The sequence below is a fragment of the Artemia franciscana genome, chromosome 10 (assembly GCF_032884065.1).
Source record: "Artemia franciscana chromosome 10, ASM3288406v1, whole genome shotgun sequence".
NCBI classification, from domain to species: Eukaryota; Metazoa; Arthropoda; class Branchiopoda; order Anostraca; family Artemiidae; genus Artemia; species Artemia franciscana.
This window is the reverse complement of record NC_088872.1, coordinates 41,238,533-41,262,223: the sequence shown is the minus strand read 5'-3', so window position 1 is coordinate 41,262,223 and position 23,691 is coordinate 41,238,533. Positions and strand designations below refer to the sequence as shown.

General features: G+C 36.4%; 1 protein-coding gene across 4 annotated transcripts in view; it reads right to left on the bottom strand.

Annotated features, from left to right (window-relative positions):
- Nucleotides 1-23,691, bottom strand: part of LOC136032196 (zinc finger MIZ domain-containing protein 1-like) — a 162,273-nt gene that overhangs the window by 75,500 nt on the left and 63,082 nt on the right. For all 4 annotated transcript variants that reach the window (XM_065712404.1, XM_065712405.1, XM_065712403.1 and 1 more), the window contains 2 exons: nucleotides 15,292-15,537; nucleotides 5,556-5,735 (listed from right to left, as the gene is read on the bottom strand). In XM_065712404.1, the coding sequence (XP_065568476.1) occupies nucleotides 5,556-5,735; nucleotides 15,292-15,537 (426 nt within the window). The remainder of the gene's footprint in view (nucleotides 1-5,555; nucleotides 5,736-15,291; nucleotides 15,538-23,691) is intronic.

The following is a 23,691-nucleotide window of genomic DNA, read 5'->3' as shown; positions in this document are numbered from 1 at the left end:
CCATACCAGAAAATTGCGATTTACTAAGATTTGTCTTTTAGTTATATAAAAATTATGAGGTATTGGGGACAGTGACGCATTTTCATCAGTGTTGCCATGACAAAAAAAAAAATCAAAGCTACCCTAATTGAGTTTGACAATGTTTTTCGTGCAAAAAAAATTCTACCATCAAGTATCTATTGATTCCTAAAGGTATTACAGTTTCAAAGGAAAGCTATGCTTTCTTAAGCTGCTTGGTACCATATATTTTTTATTTTCTTGTTTTGTTTTTTACAGATTTTCTCCCATGATCCTTTTTTTAGTTTCATACCTGCTACCACAAAAACTGCACATCTGTATATGGAAGTCTTTTCGTTATAGGCTATATTGGATTCTCAAACTTTACTAATTCTTTATGAAGATATGGTTATATTAGGTTCCACTTTACAAATTCAACCACTCAGATTTCATCTCCTGTGTTTGGTACCAAAGAGTATGGGTAATTTATAAGAGCGGGAACGGGCGCTTGTGTCAAGCAAAATACCTCAACGCCATCTAGCGTCTGGTGATACTTGACCCTTTTCAGTGTAATAATAAGGATAATTAATTTAATTTGTCTAATTGGTAAAATAAGTATAGCAATAAGTTCTGATCTCCGTTCCTGGAAAAAAAAAAAAACATTTACAAAGCTTGGCAAAATGCCAAGTGTCATCAAATGCTAGATGGCGCTGGTGCTTTTTGCCGATACCAGTACCATTTTCCGCTCTTATAAGTTAGGGGTAACTGCCCCCAGGACTCCGTTTTACCCCAGCCCCCCCCCCCTCAGTTGAAATTTAGCGTCTTCAAAAATTTTGTCGAAGCTAAGATAGGCCTACATAATTCATTCATCCAAAGAAACAGATCTGTTTTCTTTAGTGTACCTTTGCCTTTATGGTATTATGTAGCAAATTTCGATTTGTCACTGTAGTTTGCACTTGACTTGGGAAAATCAGCTCCAGCTTTGCCCCTCCCCTCCCCTCCCAATTATTTTGATGAAACTACATCGCTGCGTAAATGTCTCAAATTAGGATTAGGTAATTGACTAGGCGAAGCAGTGGCAGTATTATGTTAGTCTACTTTTTGTGTTGGTTATATGACGTTTTAAACCGTGAAATAGCTGACACTACTCAACTTAATTTGGAGAAAAAAAAATTCAGTTAAGTTGGTATAAAAATGATGCACGATATTGAAAAGGTGAATGACTGTTATGCTAGGACATCAGTACAGCGATCAAAAACCGTTATATAATTGTATTATTAATAAACACACAAAAACACTTTTTGTCTCAAATTTGCAACCTAAATTACTTCGATTTTAATATGGGTTTGTTTTTAGCTTGGCAATAAATCAATTTATCTAATACAGACTAATTATTGTTAAGACTTGCATCTCAGATGACACGTACAACGAAACTGTGTTGATACCAACTGTGGGTTCATAACTGACTTGTGCCAAAAGCACACGTCATAATTTCTAACTTCTAAAAATTTCCAATTTCTTTCTAGAACCAATTCTCACTATTCACGGATGCAACTACTTATCTTGAGGGTACGATATTTATAGGGGGAGGGGAGCCTTTTACCAATGTCTTCGGGCTAGGCCATATCCAGAATTTGTTCAGAGGGGGGGGGGGGTACAAAAATATTTTTTCGGGGGGGAGGGGCCTACCAAAAAAGCTTCAAAAACGCATCAAAAATCTGTTTAAATTCATTTTTGGTACGTTTTTACGAGTTGGACGAACATTTCAAGTGGGTTCAAACGCCCTAAACCCTCCCCTGGATACGAACTTACCTCAGACTTCTTTCGTAGCAAAAATGGACGAACCATATAAAAATTACTAACAAAATGTTACCGGGCCCAACGGTCCAAAGACATGCCTAAATCTCAATTTTTCTGGAAGAAGGGAGGGAAAAAGTCTCCGATCCTTGAGTAAGTGCAATGATAAGTCATACTTGTATATTGATTGCCTCAATTTCGCTATGTATCCAATATTGAACAAGCACTATTCATTAGTGCAAGCAAACAATATTTCAATAAGTGTAATAAACTCACAAGGGTTGTATCCAGAACGAAAGGGTCTATGCAACATTTCAAGTTCCATAGGAAACCCAAAATTGAAATTTTAATCTTTTGGTCAGATATTTTTTTCTGAGGATTTAATGATAAAAATCTACAAAAAAAAATGTAGTATGATGCTTAATTATTTGTTTGATACTTGTCTCTTAAACAAAACACACAGGAATTACGATGTGCAAGATCTGACAGAAACCGATTTGCCTGTGAGATCGGTTAGGATTTGATTATTTTGAGTGAGAAAAACTACGATGCATGTATATTTTTTTTATCAAATATTGACTGTACAGGTGGTTAGGGGTTAGGCTAAGTATTTAATATAATGCGATTTTACACGGTCTACATTCCATAGCTCATTGTCGTAGTTTTCATAAGAAATTTTCTACAGTAACATATTATCATCACGTTTCAGTATATTACATTGGGATTAATCTAACTTTACTTCTTCGGTTCGTTTTGTTTAACAGACAAATACCTTTGTATTCATTTTTTATATACAGTTATTTTTATAGTGTTATTATATTTGACTGTCATTGAGATAGGGCTGCTTAAACTTTGTTGTTGTCCCAATCATGGTTGGTATCTCTTAATTCCAATGAAGTGGCATTAAGCATACCTCTGCAAATTCAACCAATTAGCAAATATCAACCTGAGAGATCTCTTCAATATTTCCTCGCTCATTAAAAAAAAAACAATTTATAATGTCGTGTTAGGCAGGCCGAAATATTTTGTTTACAAGGCTTGGTTACTAGCCCGCTTGTGAGCTTGCTTAGAAACAACCCTGTTTGTCCTTTTTTGGTTTGTGTCATGGTTTCAGTAACGTTCCTTCTGGGAATGTTGACCAAAAGGCCAGATTAAGTTTTTCAAACCCATCTAACTATGTTGGGTAAATTCCCAGCAAAAAATTCGTTCGAAATCGAACGAAAAAAATGATTAACTTGAGCCTTTGTCATTTTCGAGTAATTGTGTCTTGTCAGCGTAACAATCCCATTCAATTTATGAAAATCCCCTGAAAAAAAAACGAACATGACAATGTGACTTAATTCATAATGAACAAAAATCCTATTTTAGTTCGAAAAGCACAAGTATCAGATCATTTCAAATTGTAAAGCAAATAGATGATTTTCTAAAGTTATACAAAATAACTCAATTCCATGTGGAAAACCTGGGCTGCAGATATTTTTCCAAATGTTTTTAACGTAAGCTTTTCAGGATTTCAATAACGACCGAAGTTATAATTCAAAATTGTAACCACGTGTCTCATATGAATGTTTATTTGGCAATTCCGCCTGTATTGTCTTGAAAGTCATAGCCGAAAGGAAGAAGTGAAAACCTTTAGCAGATCACGTCAGAGAAAGTATAAATACGCAGCTGAGTAACTGTTGTTCCTCTTTTTCTAATTTTCTATTCTATATATTCGTGCTGAGTTTTGGACACAAAGTTTATATTCTTTAGTAGGGGGGGGGGGATAGTCATAATTGAGTTTAAAGAGTACATTTTACTAAGTACCATAAGCCAGTACGCTAAGAGTGAATAACTATGGATCCTGTGGAGCCCTTTTAAGCTTCTTCCTGTGGCGGGTCAGCGCAAGATGCGGTTCAGGATGGCTCTGGTCCCCTAACCCCCCCATAGTTTGCACCTATGTGATGGGCTGTCAAAAGCCAAGACTAAGCCTGGAGGACACATTTTTGTGTCCCCTTCTATTCCTAGCAATGCTGTATCAGGTGAAATGTAAGTGACGGGGCATAGAAGTATCTCTCAGTATTGGAAGCAAAGATCTGCGCCTAGTGCTCCCCTGAAGTTTTTTTAGGGGGGGATGCATAATCAGGCAATTTTTTCCAAATATTTTGATAACGGATCCCTTTTAATTTTCGGTTTTCAATCCAGTTAAGGAAGATTCTGCAATGAAAAACGTGACTATTAAAAATAAAAAGAAAAAAAAGTAAACATATAACAAAAATCAAGCATTTAAGGAATTTCACGCTGGGGTGGGGCGAAGCTCGATCTCTGGGAATTTCCTGCAAAAAATTGAAATATTCGTTAAAAGAATAGAAGACGAATAATTATGTCCTAATCGAGAGAATTAAGCTAATTTTTACAAAGTCGTAAAACAGGCTTGATCCAAATAGTATCTGTTCTACAGAAGTACTGTTATCATGGCAAAAAATTGACATCCCGCTTTCCGGGCAAATCTACCTTTTTGACCTGTATTGCTTCTGAAAAAAAATTGCTATACTCAAGACTTACTAGTCAAAAATCACCAACGAATTTGATAAAAGCCGTCCTGGCTAAGTGGTTGGCGGGCTGGTTTGAGAATTCTTTGTCCAAGGGGAACGGGTTCGATCCCTGGCACACCCAGTTATCTGGTTTGGGAAGGAGATCAGTGGTATTACTCTGTAAGCTCAGCCAGAGTCGACCCAGCTTCAAACGGGCCCTTAATATCTGGGGAAGGTAATCGAGAAGAGTGTGCGAAAGAACAGGATGGCTGGCCCCCAGCCCCCATTTGCACTTCCTAGCTGAAGGGCCACGAAAATGTGATCACCACCGCTGGTTTGAACCTTAACAATCTATTACCGTCGTATTTACTTACTTACTATAAATTTGATACTTTTAGAGTCATCTTTTCCAAACTAACTAAATTATACGAGATATTAGCAAACACAACTGTAGGAGTGCTGTTACAAGGACATATGCAGTAGGGATGGGGGCTGGGACCCCCCCAAAATCCTAAACTTTCCCAAGTTTTATTTGGCCCTTCTTATTCAAATTATGAAATATTTTTCTATCTCCCCCCAAAAGAAAATCATGTGTACGTTCCTGGACTGTAGTGCTTGAAAGTTGAATTGTGACGTGGAAGATCATTCCAAAGACGCCTGCCTATAGGGAGTGGAGTAGGAGTGGGAGTGGAGTAGGTAGAAAATACCCTAAGATCAGTCTTAAGAATGTTCAAGGAAATTTTGAAAAAAATCACTGTCCGGAAATTTAATTTTCGATGAATCAGTCCTGGGCTCCCTCCCAAAATATTCTTCTAATCAGAGTCCCAATTTTACGATCGATTGGCGCCTATAATCAAAATACCAATTTCGTAAATATCGTGTAATGAAATTCTACAGAATTGGTGTATCACGTAATATCGTGAGACCATTCCTTACTTTCCATTAAGCGATCTTCCTTCCCTTCCTATCATTTTTAAACTGGTAATCAGAGCCGACGCAGGAACATCTTAAGGCCTATACACATAGATTGTTAATTCTAACCAATGAACTAATTGGTTACTGTTAATCAATTATGATTGCTTCATGTATTGATACCTGAAACCAATACCTATGGAAATTTCAGCTCAATTGGACCACGGGAAGTAGTTGGAATATCAATTTAAAGGCCTAACCTTCGATATTAAACCCAAAAAGACGAATTTAGTGTTCTATAAGAACTGTCAAAAAAGCTTATAAAATAATAAATACCTGAGGATTTGGTCCACCCATAAAACCACTGGGAATATTGTTTGGCATTGCTCCACAAATGCCCTGTTGTTGTCGTTTCGACGTCATGTGTGCTGCGGGGTTTGGATATGGAGCACTACGACCTCTATACATTCCAGCATTCATATTTTGACCTTGTCCTCCCTGGGGACCGAAAGAATCCTGAAAAGTATATTTTTACATATTATACTACAAAAATTCCTGTATTAGGGCTTAGATTCTATTGATGTCTAGCAGAATTTCCCAAATAAGCAGTTTTTCTCAAAACTGAAATTTGTTGCAAAAGAATGACTTTAAATCTTCCAAAATCCCCTTTGGGACTTGATAACTAACTCCTTTAATAATAACTCCTACAAGAGGACAATGAAGAAGAATATATTCATTCTATCATTGTTGAAAGAATCAACGATGAAACTCCTGCTCCATAATCTATTTTTCTTAAGCCGTGATGACCGTAGCAGTGTTTTAACGCCACCGCGGTTTTCCGCCACCTTTTAATTCAGGTAAGTCAGAATAGACATAGATATAGAGATAGACATAGGCATAAGAACAGACATTGACATAAGAATAGACAGAGACATAGAAATAGACATGGACAGAGACACAGATATAGACTAAAACATAGACACAGATTTAGATATAGACATAGACATAGACTAACCTAACCTTTCTATTCAAACCCAACTAATCCTCTTGTTGATGCAAGATTTCCTGGGTGGCGGAAAACATACGGTAGTGGAAAACCGCGGTGGTGTTAAAACACCCACACCATGATGACTGTCAAGAGCGCGGCATTTAAGTATAGGCTACTACAGACAAGGGAAAAAGGAGGCAAGTCCCTTAACTGCTTGAAAGCTGCGAAAAAGGTTTACAACTTGCCGAAAGCGCACCCGTACTTGTTGCCTTTCTACTGAGTTTACTTTTAAAATCCCCGGGAGATAACCAAGAGAGAAAAAAAAGATCGGAATTTCTGTTGGCAGGTTTTCCCACAGGTTATGTCGAATAACAAACATAACTTGGTAAGTAAGTATCAAAACAGATGAAATGCCTGGCCTCCATAGAATGTTAAAATTCATTTTGACATTCTGCAGCATTACGCACGTCTGTCGTCACAGTAGGTGATTTTCACAGAGGAGGAAAAAAAATTAAAAGAGGTACAGGGTGCCGCTGAAATAGCAAAACTTTGAAACCATGAAAAAAACATAAGGCGTTAAATGTCAAAATTCGCTAGTAAATTTTCTAATCTTCTTGAACCTAATCTTCTCAAGTGCTGTTTTTATGATTGTTGCACGAAAAATGTAGAAAATAGTTTTCTCTCAACTTCAAATCCCGTGGGAAAGAGTAAAATAATTCGAACAAGGTTATCACATTGGGTGTACGCGCAGTGCAGCTAAGTATGACTGCACTATACTTAGCCGATAACGTTACGTAGCATAACTTGTTGTGGTCATTTTATCTCTAAAGATATAGTTATTTGGCCTTTCAATTATACTGAAGCAAAAAGCTATCTCAAAATTTTGATCATGCATTTTGGAAAGTGTTGTGGGAGGGGGCCTAGTTACCCTCTAATTTTTCGGTCACTTAAAAAGGGCACTATTACTTTGAATTTATCACCCCTGGAAAAAAAACAAAGAAACAAAAGAACAAAAGAAATAAAAGAAACGTGGGAGGATCTTTCTATAGAGGTAATTATGGGAGAAGAGAATTTCCATGAAGAAGGCGCTGGATTTTCCAGCATTATTTAAAAAAAAGATAAATTAAATAAAAAAACATGTTTTTTCAACTGAAAGTAAGGAGTAACATCAAAACTTAAAACGAACTGAAATTATTACATATATGAAGGGGCCCGTCCCCTCCTCAATACCTCGCTCTTTACGCTAACATATTTTTAGTAATTTCAAGTATTTATTCTAATTAAACGTTCTAATTAAACTTTAGTGTAAAGAGCAAGATATTTACGAGGGGGCAACCCCCTTCAAATATGGAATAAAAATATACGAATATAGAGGTTACGTATACTGATTAAAACGTTCGTAAATAAAATTAAAAGTCTAGTGGTCTTTTTAAGTAGCCAAAAAAATTGGAGGGCAAATAGGCTCCCTCTCCCGTCCCTTTTTTTCTCAAAATCGTCCGATCAAAACTTTGAGAAAGCCATTTAGCCAAAAAAACTGAAAATTAATATACAGATTTCGTTTTAAAAAATCATGTACGATGAGACAAAGTTAAAGCCAGCATTAATTCAAAAACATTCAGAAATTAAATAAAAAAAAACAAGTTCTTTTAACTGTAAGTAAGGAGCGGCATTAAAACTTAAAACGAACAGAAATTATTCCGTCTATGAAGGGTAAAGAGCGTATTTAGCGTAAAGAGCGGGGCGTTGAGGAGGGGACAGCCCTTTTCTAATACGGAATAATTTTTGTTCGTATTAAGTTTTAATGTCGCTCCTTACTTTCAGTAAAAAAAAAAAACTTGTTTTGTTTATTTAATTGTATTCATAAAACTTTACAGTTTCATGAAATGTAATTCAAAAAACAGAAAACATTTTTCAACTAAAGTGAGGAGCAGGTTTAAAACTTAAAACAAAGACTGAGACCCCTTCTCAACACTTTGCTCATTCAAAAGTTTTTTAGTTCTTTGAAAAATCTTTCCAATTGCAAATTTTCTTTAAAAATTTATAAAGAGCCAAACTTCACAGTAAAGAGTAAGGAGCTAAGAAGACAGATCCCTTCATACAAAGAATAATCTGTTCAAATAGCTTTCAAACCTGTTCCTTGCTTTCATTTGAAAAGCTCTTTTTTATTTAATTTCTGATTGTTTTCCACGTCATGCCCAGGCCTAACCAAGATATAATTTGAGGTACCGGTCCCTTAAATCCCTGGTTAATTGCTTTTATAATGTGTAAATAATAAATGTACGTTGATTAGTACCGTATTACGTTTAAATTTACAAGATCAATTTTGGATAAAATTTGAATATATTTAAAAATTAGCGGTGAATAGTAACTTTGGTAAGAAGTCTTTGTTAATATTACTGCTAAAGAATTTTGGTTGGATGAAAAGGAGTATTATTGTTGGTATGGATGGAAATTCTGGGAGACTTTTGATCTTCTACATAAGTGAAGCCGTCACAATCTCTACAACAGGATTTTCTTATCGATACATACATTACATGCATTTCTGTAAATACATTAAAGTACCTCATATAAATAGAAAAAGAAAATGACACCATTTAAAAGTGCTGAAAACTAAGTTCCTAGCAGTATCTGCCATCCCAAAGAAGGTTCCTGGTGGAGCGATGATGACCTGTCTTGCCTTTTTCACCTCTGTGCCGGTAGATGTGGAAATGTATCATTCTAGCTATATAGAGAAACAATTTAATTAATTCCTACTCTCACCCTACCTCTTTCAACATTTACCTGAAACCTCATGAAGAGTAAGCAGTTTGTCTATTAAAATACACTTTTTAGATATCTACCCTATCCTACCTAAACAACGAATCTCCCCCCTCATTATAGTTGATACGCAATTACAGATTACCAAACATTGCCTAATTTCAGTATAAATAAAGTGAATGAACTTGATTGAATCCAGCACTGCCACCGTGTTGCATTACTTCTTTTGCGACTGAGAAGCCTAAAATATAGTTATTGATACTTTTAAATCAATTAATTCATCAAAACTTTAAAAGTGATTGCAAATTCGTCCTCTTCAGAGTAAAGTCGTAATTTGGTGCCCTAGAATAGCAAGAAAACAAGACATTCCCCTGACGCAAAATGTATGGTCACTTAAAAAATAGCTTTAAATTTACGTATGAATGAGCTCCCTCCCAATTATCTTGGACCTTCGGAATCACCCCTGGAAAAAAAAACACACAAATTAACATGCATCGACAATGTTTCTTCTGAAAAAAACGAATTTCCACATTTTGAAGATTGCAGCTTGAAACCTCTATGGTAGGGATCTCTGATATGACGCATCTAATCAAGGGATTTTCAGTAAGATCGCTTGATCTTTTTGGGCGAGGGTTTCTCCTTTTTTCGAAAATCAGGCAAATTTTCTCAGATTTTTGGATTTGGGTGGGTAATAACAAACTGAAAGAATTTTATATATTTAGAATCAACATAAAAAGCCATGAGATTGTCATGAGAATTCTATTTTTAGTTTTGGTGAATATTGGTCCATGTCACTTCTTACTTCCAGTTTTTATGGCACTTGGTATTAACCAAGTGACATATAGCAATCGCAAATTCTGTCGGTCTGTCTGTCGGTCCCGGTTTTGCTACTTTAGGCATTTCCAGGTAGGCTAGAACGATGAAATTTGGCAGGCGTATCAAGGACCGGAGCAGATTAAATTAGAAATAGTCATTTTCCCGATTAAAAATGAATTAAAGAAAAAATGAAGTATTTTTAACTTACGAACGGCTAATCAGATCTTAATGAAATATGATGTTTGGAAGGATATCGTGTCTCAGAGCTCTCATTTTAAATCCCGACCAGATCTGGTGACATTGGGGGGGGGGGGAGTTGGGAAACCTACAATCTTGGAAAACACTTAGAGTGGAGGGATCGGGATGAAACTTGGTGGGAAAAATAAGCACAAGTCCTAGTAAAAATAAGCACAATTGACATAACCGGAACGGATCCGCTCTCTTTGGGGCAGTTAAGGGGGGGGGGGGTTATTCTGAAAAATTATAAAAATGAGGTATTTTTAACTTACGAACGGGTGATCGGATCTCAACGAAAATTTGATATTTAGAAGGATATCGAGTCTCAAAGATCTTATTTTAAATCCCGACCGGATCTGGTGACATTGGGGGGAGTTTGGGGGGTGGAACCTAAAATCCTGGAAAACGCTTAGAGTGGAGGGATCGGGATGAAACTTGGTGGGAAAAATAAGCAGAAGTCTTAGATACGTGATTGACATAATTGGAACGGATCCGATCTATTGGGGGGGGGGTTAATTCTGAAAATTAGAAAAAATAACGTATTTTTAACTTACAAAGGAGTGATCGGATCTTCATGAAACTTCATATTTAGAAGGACCTCGTAACTCAGATCTCTTATTTTAAATCTCAACCGGATCCAGCGTCACTGAGGGGCAATTAGGGGGGGGGACCGGAAATCTTAGAAAATACTTAAAGCGGAGAGATCAGGATGAAACTGGATGGGAAGAATAAAAACAAGTCTAAGATACGTGACTGACATAACCGGACCGCATCCGCTGTCTTTAGTGGAGTTGGGGGGGGGGGGGGTATTTCGGAAAAACGAGGTATTTGTAGCTTACGAACTGGTGACCAGATTTTAATGAAATTCGATATTTAGAAGGATCTTGTGCTTTAAAACTCTTATTTTAAATTCCGACCAGATCCTATGACATTGGGGGGAGTTGGAGAGGGAAACCAGAATTCTTAGAAAACGTGAAAATTGGGGTATTTTTATCTTACGAATAGGTGATCAGATCTTAATGAAACTTTATATATAGATTGATCTTATGTCTCAGATACTCCATTTTCGGCTCGAATTGGATCCGGGGACATGGGGTTGGAGGAGGGAAACAGAAATCTTGGAAAACGCTTATAGTGGAGAGATCGGGATGAAACTTGATGGGAAGAATAAGCACAAATTCAAGATAGGTGATTGACATAACTGGAACGGATCTATTCTCTTTGGAGGAGCTGGGGGTGTTAATTTGGAAGAATTAGAAAAACTGAGGTATTTTTAACTTAAGAACAGGTGACCGGATCTTAATGAAACTTTATATTTAGAAGGAATTCATGTCTCAGAGCTCTTATTCAAATCCCGACCAGATCTGTTGAAATTGGGGGGGAGTTGGAGGGGGAAATCAGAAATCTTGGAAAACGCTTAGAGTGGAGGAATCGGGATGAAACTTGGTGGATAGAATAAGCAAATGTCATAGATACGTGATTGCCGTAACCGTATTGGATTCACTCTGTTTGGGGGAGTTGGGGGAGCGGTTCAGTGCTTTGGCGAGTTTGGCGCTTCGGGACGTTCTAGGACGATGGAAATTGGTAGGCGTATCAGGGAGCTGCACAAATAGACTTGATAAAGTCGTTTTCCCAGATTCGACCATCTGGGGGGCTAAAAGGATAAGAAAAATTAGGTATTTATAACTTACGAGTGGGTAATCGGATCTTAATGAATTTTGATATTTAGAAGGATATCGTGACTCAGAGCTCTTATTTTAAATCCCGACCGGCATTTAGCCTCTGATTTTCCTTTTAAATCAATCTATTGGTTCTTAGAATTTTTTTAGAGCTCATACCATATGAGCTCTTGGCTCTTAACTCTTCTTGCCTCGTCACAAGCACCATATGAGTTCTTAGCTCTTGTTTAATCACAAACTATTTGATAAGATTCTCTTGTGACGAAAAATTTTTTGAATCTCTTCATTTTATTTAGTTGAATAAGACAATAAAAAGAAAGAGGGTTAATTTGACAGCTGGATAGTAAGTTTAAATTTTATTTTTCTTTCGCTATTCTTTTTATTTAATGTCTGAACATATAAGGGATTTAAGTTCGAGGGCGAGAATTGTCCTGTTCATTTTACATGAACGTCATAAAATCAAAACGTAGTGTCTATGCAGGCAGGATGATTTTTGAGAATCTCTACTCCTTCTGTGGATTATTCTAAGGCGTAGAAAATTGCATAAAGACATGTCTACATCTGTTATAATCTACGGAAACAATAAATCTTTGTGTAATTTTGGTTCAAATTTGATTTCTTTTTAAATTAAATACAAAATAATTCAATATATTATTGATTATATAAGTTGATCCCTTCTCCAGGAATCCTTGTCGTTTAAAATTTGTTGTATTTTGTTTCATTTTGCATACAATTTAATTGCTCTTTTTATTTGAGTTTTTCCTAAAAGTATTTAAAATACACCTATTTCTACGAAAAAAAAATTCTTGAAATATATTCCCTGTCACCCAGCCAATATTGTTATTTTTGCGCTTACCCTCCCCCTGAAAAATTTCCTGCCGGCACCCGGGCCCTTGATACTTCCTTGCTCAGAAGTGAGTTGATGCATTCCTTGGTTGAGAGCCACTAGACGACAGATATTACTCTCTTAATTTAAAAGAGATTTTAAAGCTACGCTGATATACACAGTTTTATTCATGTAATCTTAGTGCTTCGCAACTCCTGAAATGCAAAAGCTGACAAGTATAACGTTATTTTACCCACAAGGAAAATGATAACATTTAGGAGCAAGCATGAAAATTTGAACAAAAGAAAAAAGTTTATTCGAATTTTTTTTTCAAAATAGCATGTTTAAGCACGTAAAGGCCACCCAAATTGGAAGAGAAAGCACGACACGAAAAGAAATCGATGCAAGCGTGTGACAGTGTCGCTCTATTGAAAAAGGCTAAATCAAGCCGGGTTTCTCGCAGAAGATTTCTTCTTGTCAAATCCGGCCATGACAGAATCAGCTAAATTACTTGGTCGATGAACCCAAACATTAGCTCTCTTGTTGACGCGGCGGCGTAGCTGTACTGACAATTTCACTCATTGAGAGAAACAAAATCCAGATGAAAGTTTAAAGAAGCGCAGAAGAGGCGAGGAAACATTTCCATAGGCTATTCACGACATAACTACCCGGATTAAACAACTTAATGAATATAGCGGGATATGGAGCACTTTGACAATAACATTCACAATGCGGTTAAATCTAGATCACGAAGGAAAAGCACAGTATATTGTCATGTCCAAACTAAAGTACCTCAGAGTTTTTGTGAAAATGAAATATTGTGTTTATGAGAGGCAGCAAGAATTTATCCAACAGGTCACATTGAGAGAGGCATATTTACTTCTAAAAAGATGAAATAAGACTAAATTTTACCTAAAAAAAATTCTACCCAACATAATTTTATGTTGGGTATGTTTGGGCTAAAAAAAAACTACACAATATATTTTTATATTGGGTATAGCGGGCTAAAAAAAAAAAAATAACCCAACGTAATTGTATATATCAGGTTCTAATATTGATCAAAATTATTCAACTAGGTACTGTATTCTTTTACATTTTTTTAATTTTTATATACTACTAGGCCCGTGCTGAACTACCTGGGTCAGTAACCCACTATCTACCCAACATAATTTTATGTTGAGTATGTTTGGGCTAAAAAAAAACTACACAATATAATTTTCTATTGGGTATAGTGGGCTTAAAAAAAATACCCAACATAATTGTATATATCACGTTCCAATATTGATCAAAATTATTCAACTAAATACTGTATTCTTTTACATTTTTTTAATTTTTATATACTACTTAGCCCGTGCTGAACTACCTGGGTCAGTAGCCCACTAGAAGACATCAACTCGATGAACCTCTCTCACCATCCCTTAAAGTTATATGTTATGACTCATTCTTTATATGAACAGACGTCTTGACAGCACATGCATGTTAGCAATAGCAACATATAACAAAGCTCCTACTGAAAAAGAAATATTTCAATCCACCAGAAAATGTTTAACACTCATAATGATTATATGAAATTATCCCTATAATGACAGATGTCAAATTTGGACTAGTTTATTAAACATAGAAATTAGGTGGGGAACTGAGTGGAAATCCTTTTATAAACATCTTATTTTTTTCTTCTATTTCCTTTTTACATCATTCGACGAGGTTTGAAAACCATATGTAAAGAGTATGACTTGAAAAGTATTTTGCAACCGTGACATCCAATTTTTTCATCTGAAAACCTTGCTATTTAATGTTGCACAAAAAAACAACCCATGAAAGCTCATCCCAACCAAATTTCTGCACATACACAATTCAAGTTTATAAAACGCAATTCGCAGAACATTTAATCTACGCAAAAGCCAGCACAGCAGAACTAGTGAAGAAAACCCTCATGGCGAAAAACTTATCATGACAGATTGATGGATGCAGCAACGAAGGTGTTGAGGGGGCTAGAATGTAATATTGACGGACCAAGTTTGTACGTTTATTTTCAGGGTTTAAATGAAGGAAGTGACTCCGCAAACAATATTAAAAACATAGAAGACAATGTGATGATCTCGCATGTAGTGGTCATCTTTGTCCTTTCAAGATGATCGTAAAAGACAGCAACGAGGTGATGGGAGAAGTTGCGTAATTTCGTCAAATTGGGGGGGGGGGGCAAAGTTGGAGTCAATTTTTCGAAAACCAGTGAAAATGAACGTGAAGACAGACAAACCAACCATATAGTACCATAAAGATAAATATGCTAAAGAAAACTGACTTGTTTCTGTGGATGCCTTAGTTATTCAGACTTGTCTTAGTTTTGATAAGATTTTTGAAGAAACTGAATTTCAGCTTAGGGGTCAAACTGGGGTCTGGGGGTCGAATTTTGGGAGGGGCAGTTGCCCCCCTGTCCCATAGGAAGTTACGCCCCTGATGGAAGCATGGTCTTTTGTCCCACTAACCAGTTGATAGGAAACCACATTCTATATGACAAGATTTTTGCTTAGGTTGAGCCTCATTGATACTTCTCAGGCAAAGCATAACAATCCCACTACAGAGCTAACTGGTTCTCACTTTTCATTGCTTTTCAGAACAAGTCCTCTCAGAAGACTAATACTTCAAAATGGTGACAGAGTTTGAAAGTGATTTATAATTTGCTTATTCAAAGCGGTTGAATTTATGCCGCTAGTCTTTAGTCTTCAGTATGTTCTCCGCTTCTTTCCTATAGTAGTAAACCATAGTTACCTGCATTTGCATTTTCCCCATTCCTCCATTAACCGTAGGCATTCCGTTCACCATTCCGGGCATAGGTGTCATACCGTTCATTGGAACTGCTCCGTTGAATCCATTCATGTTGACACTATTCATGGAGTTGATATTGTTCATGTGATTCATACCGCCCATACCCATTGAGGGCCCACGTGTCATCGGATTATACTGACTACCAAACTGCTGCCCCTGAGAAGGTTGCATACCTCCTTGCATACCAACCTAAAAGATAACATATGACATTACTGTGACAACTCGTTGCAAACATGTACAAGACATCCTGATGGTCCCACTGGCCATTTAAGAAGTAATAAATTGATATTAGTAGTGATTATAGCTAATTTATTTTGGGTAGAAAGCCCTAATTATAATAAAATCACTATAATCATTAGTGACATTGTAACATTTTAATTCGTCTGTATACGGGACTTTTTGGATACCTCATAAACTGCGCTGTCATTTAACACAAGAACAGATCATGACAAGCTGATTAAATTTAAAAGAACTTTGTTCGAAACTTCAAGTGAAAATAAATATCTAAAATGCGAATATGAAAAAATTCAGCGGTTGTAAAGAAAATAATAAGATAAAATATGCAGCTCGTTATGAACATTCAAGACATCATTCAGATTTCAATTTAACTAACAAAAACATAACGTTAGCCATCATGCCGTCAGTACAAACACTGGGGTCTCATGTCCCCTTTAAAAATTAAAAAAATGTCTGAAAAACGTAAAAGCTTTTTTTGTATTCTTGAAAACTAAAAGTTTGGCAATTGCAACTTGTAGCACATTCTTCACATAACTTTCTTTAAGGGTTAAAGTACACAAACAATTCTGCCATCTATCTAGCTACATTATATTTTCTCTTTTAGGCGTGATTTTTCCGCCTTGTCATATCTTCGTTGGGTTTCTATTATTTTCGGTATATGGCTAAACTGAACAACTGATGTTTGGCAATTCTCCACTAACAATTAAAATCAGGAACAGTTTAAGCTTGCAGACTTATATTACAAAGTCGATAAAGTCGATTCAGGTGTGTGTTCTAAAATATTCTAAAATATTATTTTGAAAAATATTGTTTTTTTGCCATGCCGTCTTTCCAAACGCAGCATGAAATATGTGCAATTAATACGAAGGGAAGGGGGCTTAAGGCACGTGCCTTTCGCCGAAACTAAAGATCTTCTAGTATTTTTTTTGCAGAATGTGCTTAGTTTTTTTTTAAATCTGGCCTCTCCCCAAATTATTTACCCGCTCAAAAACGAATTCCTGCATACATATATAGGCGCAGAAGTAACTCTATATAGGAGGAGGAGGGGTTTGCACAAGTAGAAATTAAACCCTAGAGTAGGCAATACATAAAGTGCCGTTTTGCAGCACCACGGAAACCTGGATACGATATAATTATGGGTCCCTCCAGGATTATTAAAGCAAGCTGTAAATACTCATTGTGCCCATGCTTTAATGGTCCGGGGTTACATGTTCAACGATACATACTAGCATATTCAAACTTCAAGGGTCAGGGGTTTCAACCTGATTTAGTCGTGACAAGGATAGACCAGTTTCTTTTATTCGTACAGCGTGCAATCCTCATAAATTCTGTAATATCATCTCCGGTACTTATCTGTTAGCCACTACACACTCGAGAATTTGGATCTACAAGTATGGGGTTGACACAACTGAGACGCTTGGGAGATAGATAGGATATATATATAATTTGGGCAGTACATTTGTACATTAAGAGAGGTATGAGGTTAAGTATAGAGGGGCTGTATGCAAAATGTAGCCTAACCTAACCAAGATACAAACTAAATATTTATTAAAATATAGCTACAATATGGCTTTCCATTCCTCTGAGTCGAAGCTAATTGTCTCTTTGTTTTTTTTTTTTCGCTTTGTTTTTCTGAGAGTTATTTAACCTTTTTTGGCACAAACGACCCAAGCCATTTCCTTGTCGCACCCTTGCCTCGCAGAAAACAGAGTATTTTTTTGCATAATGAACATACAACATGCAAAATAAGATTGAATATTAAGCTAATGTGAAGGTATACGTAAGACAGTTATGTGGGTGAGCAACTCTTATCTAAGCGGCACAACTAAATTATGTTCAAGAGGTGTCATAGAGCAAGGTAAAGGGAATAAAGCTGCATGTTTTATGACACTAAAAAACGATCCATGCAATTCCATCTTGGCTAATGATTAAGTCACAGCAGATAGATAGGCAAGAATCGACTGTGGGGAGAGGGGGTTTCATTTACAGTAATGCAAATTGGTCAAGAGGGCACAAAACATGGGAAATTAAGTGAAAACTTTTATAAACCGTCGAACTATCGAAATAGAAAATTGTATTGTATTTGTACTATCGAAATAGAAAAGAGGTGCTATTACGCCCAAAAAGGTAAAGTACTCAAATGGAAGTGACATTCGTTTTCTCAAAGAAAACACTCGCTTACATCTAAATTAACAGAGTCAAAACAGACGATGTCTTAACTCTGAAAAAATGTTAATTGAAAGGTATATTGATACAAATTGGTGAATAAATAGTTACAACTAATCAGAAATAGCAATGACACATGCCATATTCGAATTCAAGTTGACATTCTTCTCCAACTCTGTATAACCTTAGCTTCAAGGAGCGAGTTCAAACCCATGCAAAATCAGAAAGACGTATGCAAAACCTGGGTCATGCTTGGAGCCACAACGGACAGAGTTGGAGGCACAAATTCGTGTATGCGTACAACAGACAGCACAAAACTGTTGTTTTTTCTATCTCTACATTTGTGCTAAGTCTATGCTATACCAATATTTCTTTCTTGACAAAGGTTATTTGAACGAAACCATGTGCGAAGGCACCTTTAGCCTTGGGCCCTCCCCTCAAAAACAAAAACAAGATTTTTATCATTTTCACAATAATCCATAAATTTAATTATAATTTACTTTTTTTTAACTTGTATCCCCCTCCCCCGAATAAGCTTTATCATTTTAGAATAAGCTCTTGCATGCATGTCGCCAAACTATTCCATTGTTAGAACAAAAATTAACGCCCTACTTTGAAAAATGTTACATTGCTTTATATAACAGCTTTGAGTCTACTAAACGTCAATAGGATGGCCAAAAGGTTATATTACATCTTGTTTCAATCAGAATCGTTCAAATATTTCCGAACTGTGTGATTGTAGGCACAGAATGAACAAACAGCCCCTCGAATAACCCTACTCCCTCAGCCAACATTTTAGATGAAAGATGGGCCGTTGTCCCTTGTTCAAGCTATAATTATAGCTAACAAATAATAAACTATATCAATTAAAAACGAACACAAATGAACTTTTGATCTGTTGTAAAATTGATTTCTCTGAGTGCACTCGGAGATAATTAGCTTAGCCTGAGTGAGATAAACTACTATGCAAGTCTATTTTAATTAAATATTTAATATATAGAATTGGTTAAGTATTTAATATAATGCGTCCTGGACGGCCTGCTTTCCGTAATTCTTTGTTTTAGTTTCCATAATTTTGTTACTATAGTATTATATTTTCATCATGTTTTTGGTATATTTCATTGTGATTAACCTAACTTCATTTCTTGAATGTGGTCGCTATAATACGTAAGTACCAAACTTTTTGAGCTGAAAATAAAAATCGGTTTTGAAACCAAAACAAGCAGTACTAAAGTCATATCCTTCAAACTGGAAAGGAACGAACAGAAACACTATTAATGACTAAACAAGTTACAGATAATTAATGAATAAAGAATTAATAAAATAATTGATGATAAATCAATAATGAATAAAAAATTTAATCAAAAAGAATAAGCAGAATGTTGGTTCTTAAAAAGAAAAACTTAAAAGAATTCAGAGATATTCCAAAAGATGATGCCGAACAAAACTATGCTTAATTAAAGAATATACAAAATTAATTAAAAAAAACATTTCAGAACAATTTGCATGAAAATAAAAAAGATATTAAACCCTAAAACAAGGAGAACTATAGTCTTTGAATTTGGGAACGAACGAGCATATATACTATTGATGAATAAACAAAATATAGATAACTAAAGAACAAATAATAAATGAAATAACTGATGATTAATAAACAATCAGTAAATGATTTACTAAGAAAGAATAAACAGAATGTTAGTTCTTGATAAATTAAATAAAAAAACAAGTTTTTTTTAACTGCAAGTAAGGAGCGACATTAAAACTTAAAACGAACAGAAATTATTCCGTATATGAAAGAGGTTGTCCCCTCCTCAACCCCCCGCTCTTTATGCTAAAGTTTGACTCTTTGTCACAACTCTACTTTTTAAAACAATAAAAAATCTTTAGCGCAAAGAGCGAGGTGCTGAGGAGGGCAAAACCCCTTTCGTAAACGGAATAATTTCTGTTCGTTTTAAGTTTTAACGTCGCTCATTACTTGCAGTTCAAAAAAAAATTATTTCATTTCTGAACGTTTTTGAATTAATGCATGTTTTGATTTTGGCTCACCACACATGAATAAATAAACGAAATTTGCATATATTTTTTTTTTTGCTAAATGGCTTTCTCATAGTTTTGATCGGACGATTTTGATAAAAAGGGGGTGGGGGAGGAGGCCTAGTTGCCCTCTAATTTTTGGCTACTTAAAAATGGAACTAGATTTTTTTATTTTTACGAACGTTTATGTTAGTAATAAACATACGTACCTTACGAATTAACTTACGTAACAAACTTCTTTATTTGTGTATTTTTATTACGTATATGAGGGGATTCACCCCCTCGTCAATACCTCGCTTTTTACACCAAAGCTTGAATTTTGTCCCAAATCTTTAAGAATGACCCGTGAATCACAAAGGCCGTAGAATAAATAGTTGAAATTACTAAAAATACTTTAGCATAAAGAGCAAGGTATTGTGGAGGAGACGAACCTCCTTATATACGTAATATCTTATGTTCGTTTTAAGTTTTAAAGCAACTCATTGCTTCCAGTTGAAAAAGTTGAATAATTATTTTCACATTTTTTTTAATTAATGCTAGAAAATCCTGTGCCCCCTTCATGGAAATTCTCTTCCCTCATGATAAATTCCTCCATGGAAAGATCCTCCCGTTTAACACCCTCTTTTGACCCATCCCCACCCCAACGCTAAAAAGTCCCCCTGAAAACGTCTGTACACTTCATAATAACCATTATTATATATAAACAATGGTCAAAGTTTGTAACTTGCAGCCCCTCCCCCGGGGACTGTGAGGGATTAAGTCGTCCCAAAAGACATAGTTATTTGGTTTTCGACTAAGCTGAACAGAATGGCTATCTCAAAATTTTGATCCGGTGACTTTGGGGAAAAATGTGCGTGGGAGGGGGCCTAGGTGCCCTCTAGTTTTCTGGTCACTTAAAAAAGGCACTAGAACTTTTAATTTCCGTCAGAATAAGCCCTCTCGCAACATTCTAGGACCCCTGGGTCGATATGATTACCCCTGAAAAAAAAGACAAACAAATAAACACGCATCCGCGAACTATCTTCCGGCAAAAAATACAAAATTCTACATTTTTTAGCTAGGAGCTTGAAACGTCTACAGTAGTGTTCTCTGATACGCTGAATCTGATGGTATGATTTTCGTTAAGGTTCTATTTTAGGGACTGTTTCCCCCTATTTTCTAAAATAAGGCAAATTTTCTCAGGCTCTTAACTTTCGATCGGTAAGACTAAACTTGATTAAACTTAAGTATTTAAAATCAGCATTAAAATGCAATCCCTTAGATATAACTATTGGTATCAACATTTGTTTTTTTTTTTAGTTTCGGTTGCTATTGAGCCGGGTCGCTCCTTACTACAGTTCGTTACCAAGAACTGTTTGAAACAACTAAAAAGACTCAGAGATATTGCGAAAGTTGATGCCGAACAAAACTATACTTAACTAAAGAATATACATAAATTAATTTAAAACAAAAAATATTAAAAAAAATTGCTGAAAAGAAAAAATATACTAAAACCTAAGACGAGGAGAATTAAATTCATATAATCAGTCAAATTGGGAATAAACGAACAGAAATACTATCATTGAACAAATAAAAGCTAGAACGAACAGAAATTAGAATTAATGATGAAATCACAATTTATACGAACAGAATTTACTAAAAATGAAAAAGCAGAGCATTATTTCTTAACAAGAAGAACTGAAAACAGACTTCAGAGGCATTCCTACAGTTAATGCTGAGTAATACCAAAAAAAAAAAAACAATTAACATTTCGAAAAAAAGTCATAAAATGAAAGAAACCCTGAAACCCTAATCGCAAAAAAGAAATTAAATCTGTCAAACTCGGAGTGAACGAACAGAAATACTATAAAATGTTGAACAAACAGAAATTAGAACGAACAATGAAGTCAAAATTAAAACGAACAGAAATTACTAAGAATAAACAAGTAGAATATTAGTTCTTAACAACACCAATTTAAAAGACTTAAAAGATATTCCTATAGTTACTGCCGAATACAACTATGCTTAATTAAAAAACATGCAAAAATTAATTCAACCAATCATTTTCTAAAAACATGAAGAGCAATCATTACCTGCATGAAGAGCAAAAAAGATATTAAACCCTAAAATGAGCAGAACTTTAAGTTCTGTTGTAAATTCAAATGACTAATCAAGTCAAACTAAAACGAATATAAATTAACAAAACAAGATTAAGGCTGTCTCCCCCCTTAAACCCCTTAATGGCTGAATGCCATTTGCGATTTACTGAAAGCAATATTAGAGGTGAATGGAGTTCGTCCGGAATGAGGCAGAATGTCTGCTGACCACGTGCCTCTGGATATGGGGTTTCTTCCGTAGCTAAACACTCCGATCAGGACGGCGGCAACCTCATGTGGTGGGTCGAGCCCACCCCGGGAATCTCAGTACCTAGGTTTAAACTAGCTCTAATCAGATTCCAGGCCTAGGGTCGGTTGGGCTAGCGACCCTCCACCCGAAAACTAAGTGCTATGTAAAGTGACAACATAGCCTCGGACCCAGATTCCCTTTTAAAATCTCGTCCACCGTGCGTCAAAGGACATGCTGACGACGTCAGAAAGACTGACAGACTAAACCTTATGGACCAAAGGGGGCTACGAACAGCCACCTGGAATGTCTTGACTCTGAATGCACAGGCGTCAAAGAACATACTCTCCAAAGAACTTCGCCAGAATAAAATGTCGATTGCGGGTCTTACAGAAACCCGTCTTACCTGAAGCGGAGAAGAGCGAATAAGAAACAGCGACTCATTGCTCTGGTCTGGAGGAAGTACGAGAAGGAATGGCGTTGGCCTTGCATTAAATAGCCTTACAAGAAAGGCCTTACTTTCACACGAAGCTGTATCTGACAGATTAATGAAGGCCCCCTTTGGACACAAGCATGGCAAGATAACTGTCATCATACGCTATGCCCCGATCAACGATTTTGATGATGTGACTAAGGAGGATTTCTACTCTGCTTTATCCAGATGCCTTCCGACACAGCCCCTCATGATATAACTGTTCTCCTTGGCGACTTCAATGCGACAGTGCAAAATGATATGGGTGTATGACGCGGCACACTTGGTCCTGTATCCCCCGACCCACTTAACGACAATGAGCTTTGCCTACTTGAACTGTGCCTATCTCACGACCTTTGCATCGCAAACACCAACTTCCAACGCAAAACTATCCATCAGTAGACGTGGTATAATAACGACGGTCCTACAAAAAAGATGATTGACTACGTCATTATTTCCAAACGCTGGAGATCATCGGTGAAGAACTGCAGGACTTACAGATCAGCAGAGCTCGGAAACGCAGACCACAGGCTTGTGTGCGCCGATCTCCGGCTTCACCACCATGCACAACAATTGGAGAGAAGACCCACCGCTGCAGATATTGGGAAACTAAAGGAACCAGATACTCGCCAGAAATACAGTATTGAGATACAGTATACGAATCGCTTCGAGCCCCTTGGCTCACCTAATAGCAGTGATGATCTCTCGAAGCATTTTAAATCGTAGACCAGCAAAGCAGCACAACTAGTGCTAGGCAAGAGGAGTTACCCAAAGAAATCGTGGCTAACTAAAGAAACACTGCATGTCATAGAGCAAAGACGGAAGGCAAGACTTTTTGGGGACATGGCCACATATCGAAGGCTCAACGGAGTGCGGAACAGACTCATTCACAGGGATAGAACCCAGTTTGTTGCAAGGAAAGCCGATGAAATTGAACTAGCTGCAAAAAAGAAAGACATGGGCAGCCTATTCAAGCATCTCCGAGACCTCACGGAAAATAAAACTCCCACCTTGGGCCCCGTCCTGTCCAGGGCCGGGGCACTTCTTTCTGATGAAGGTTCTTGTCTTGAGCGGTGGAAGGACCACTTCTGTTCGCTCCTCAACAATACTAG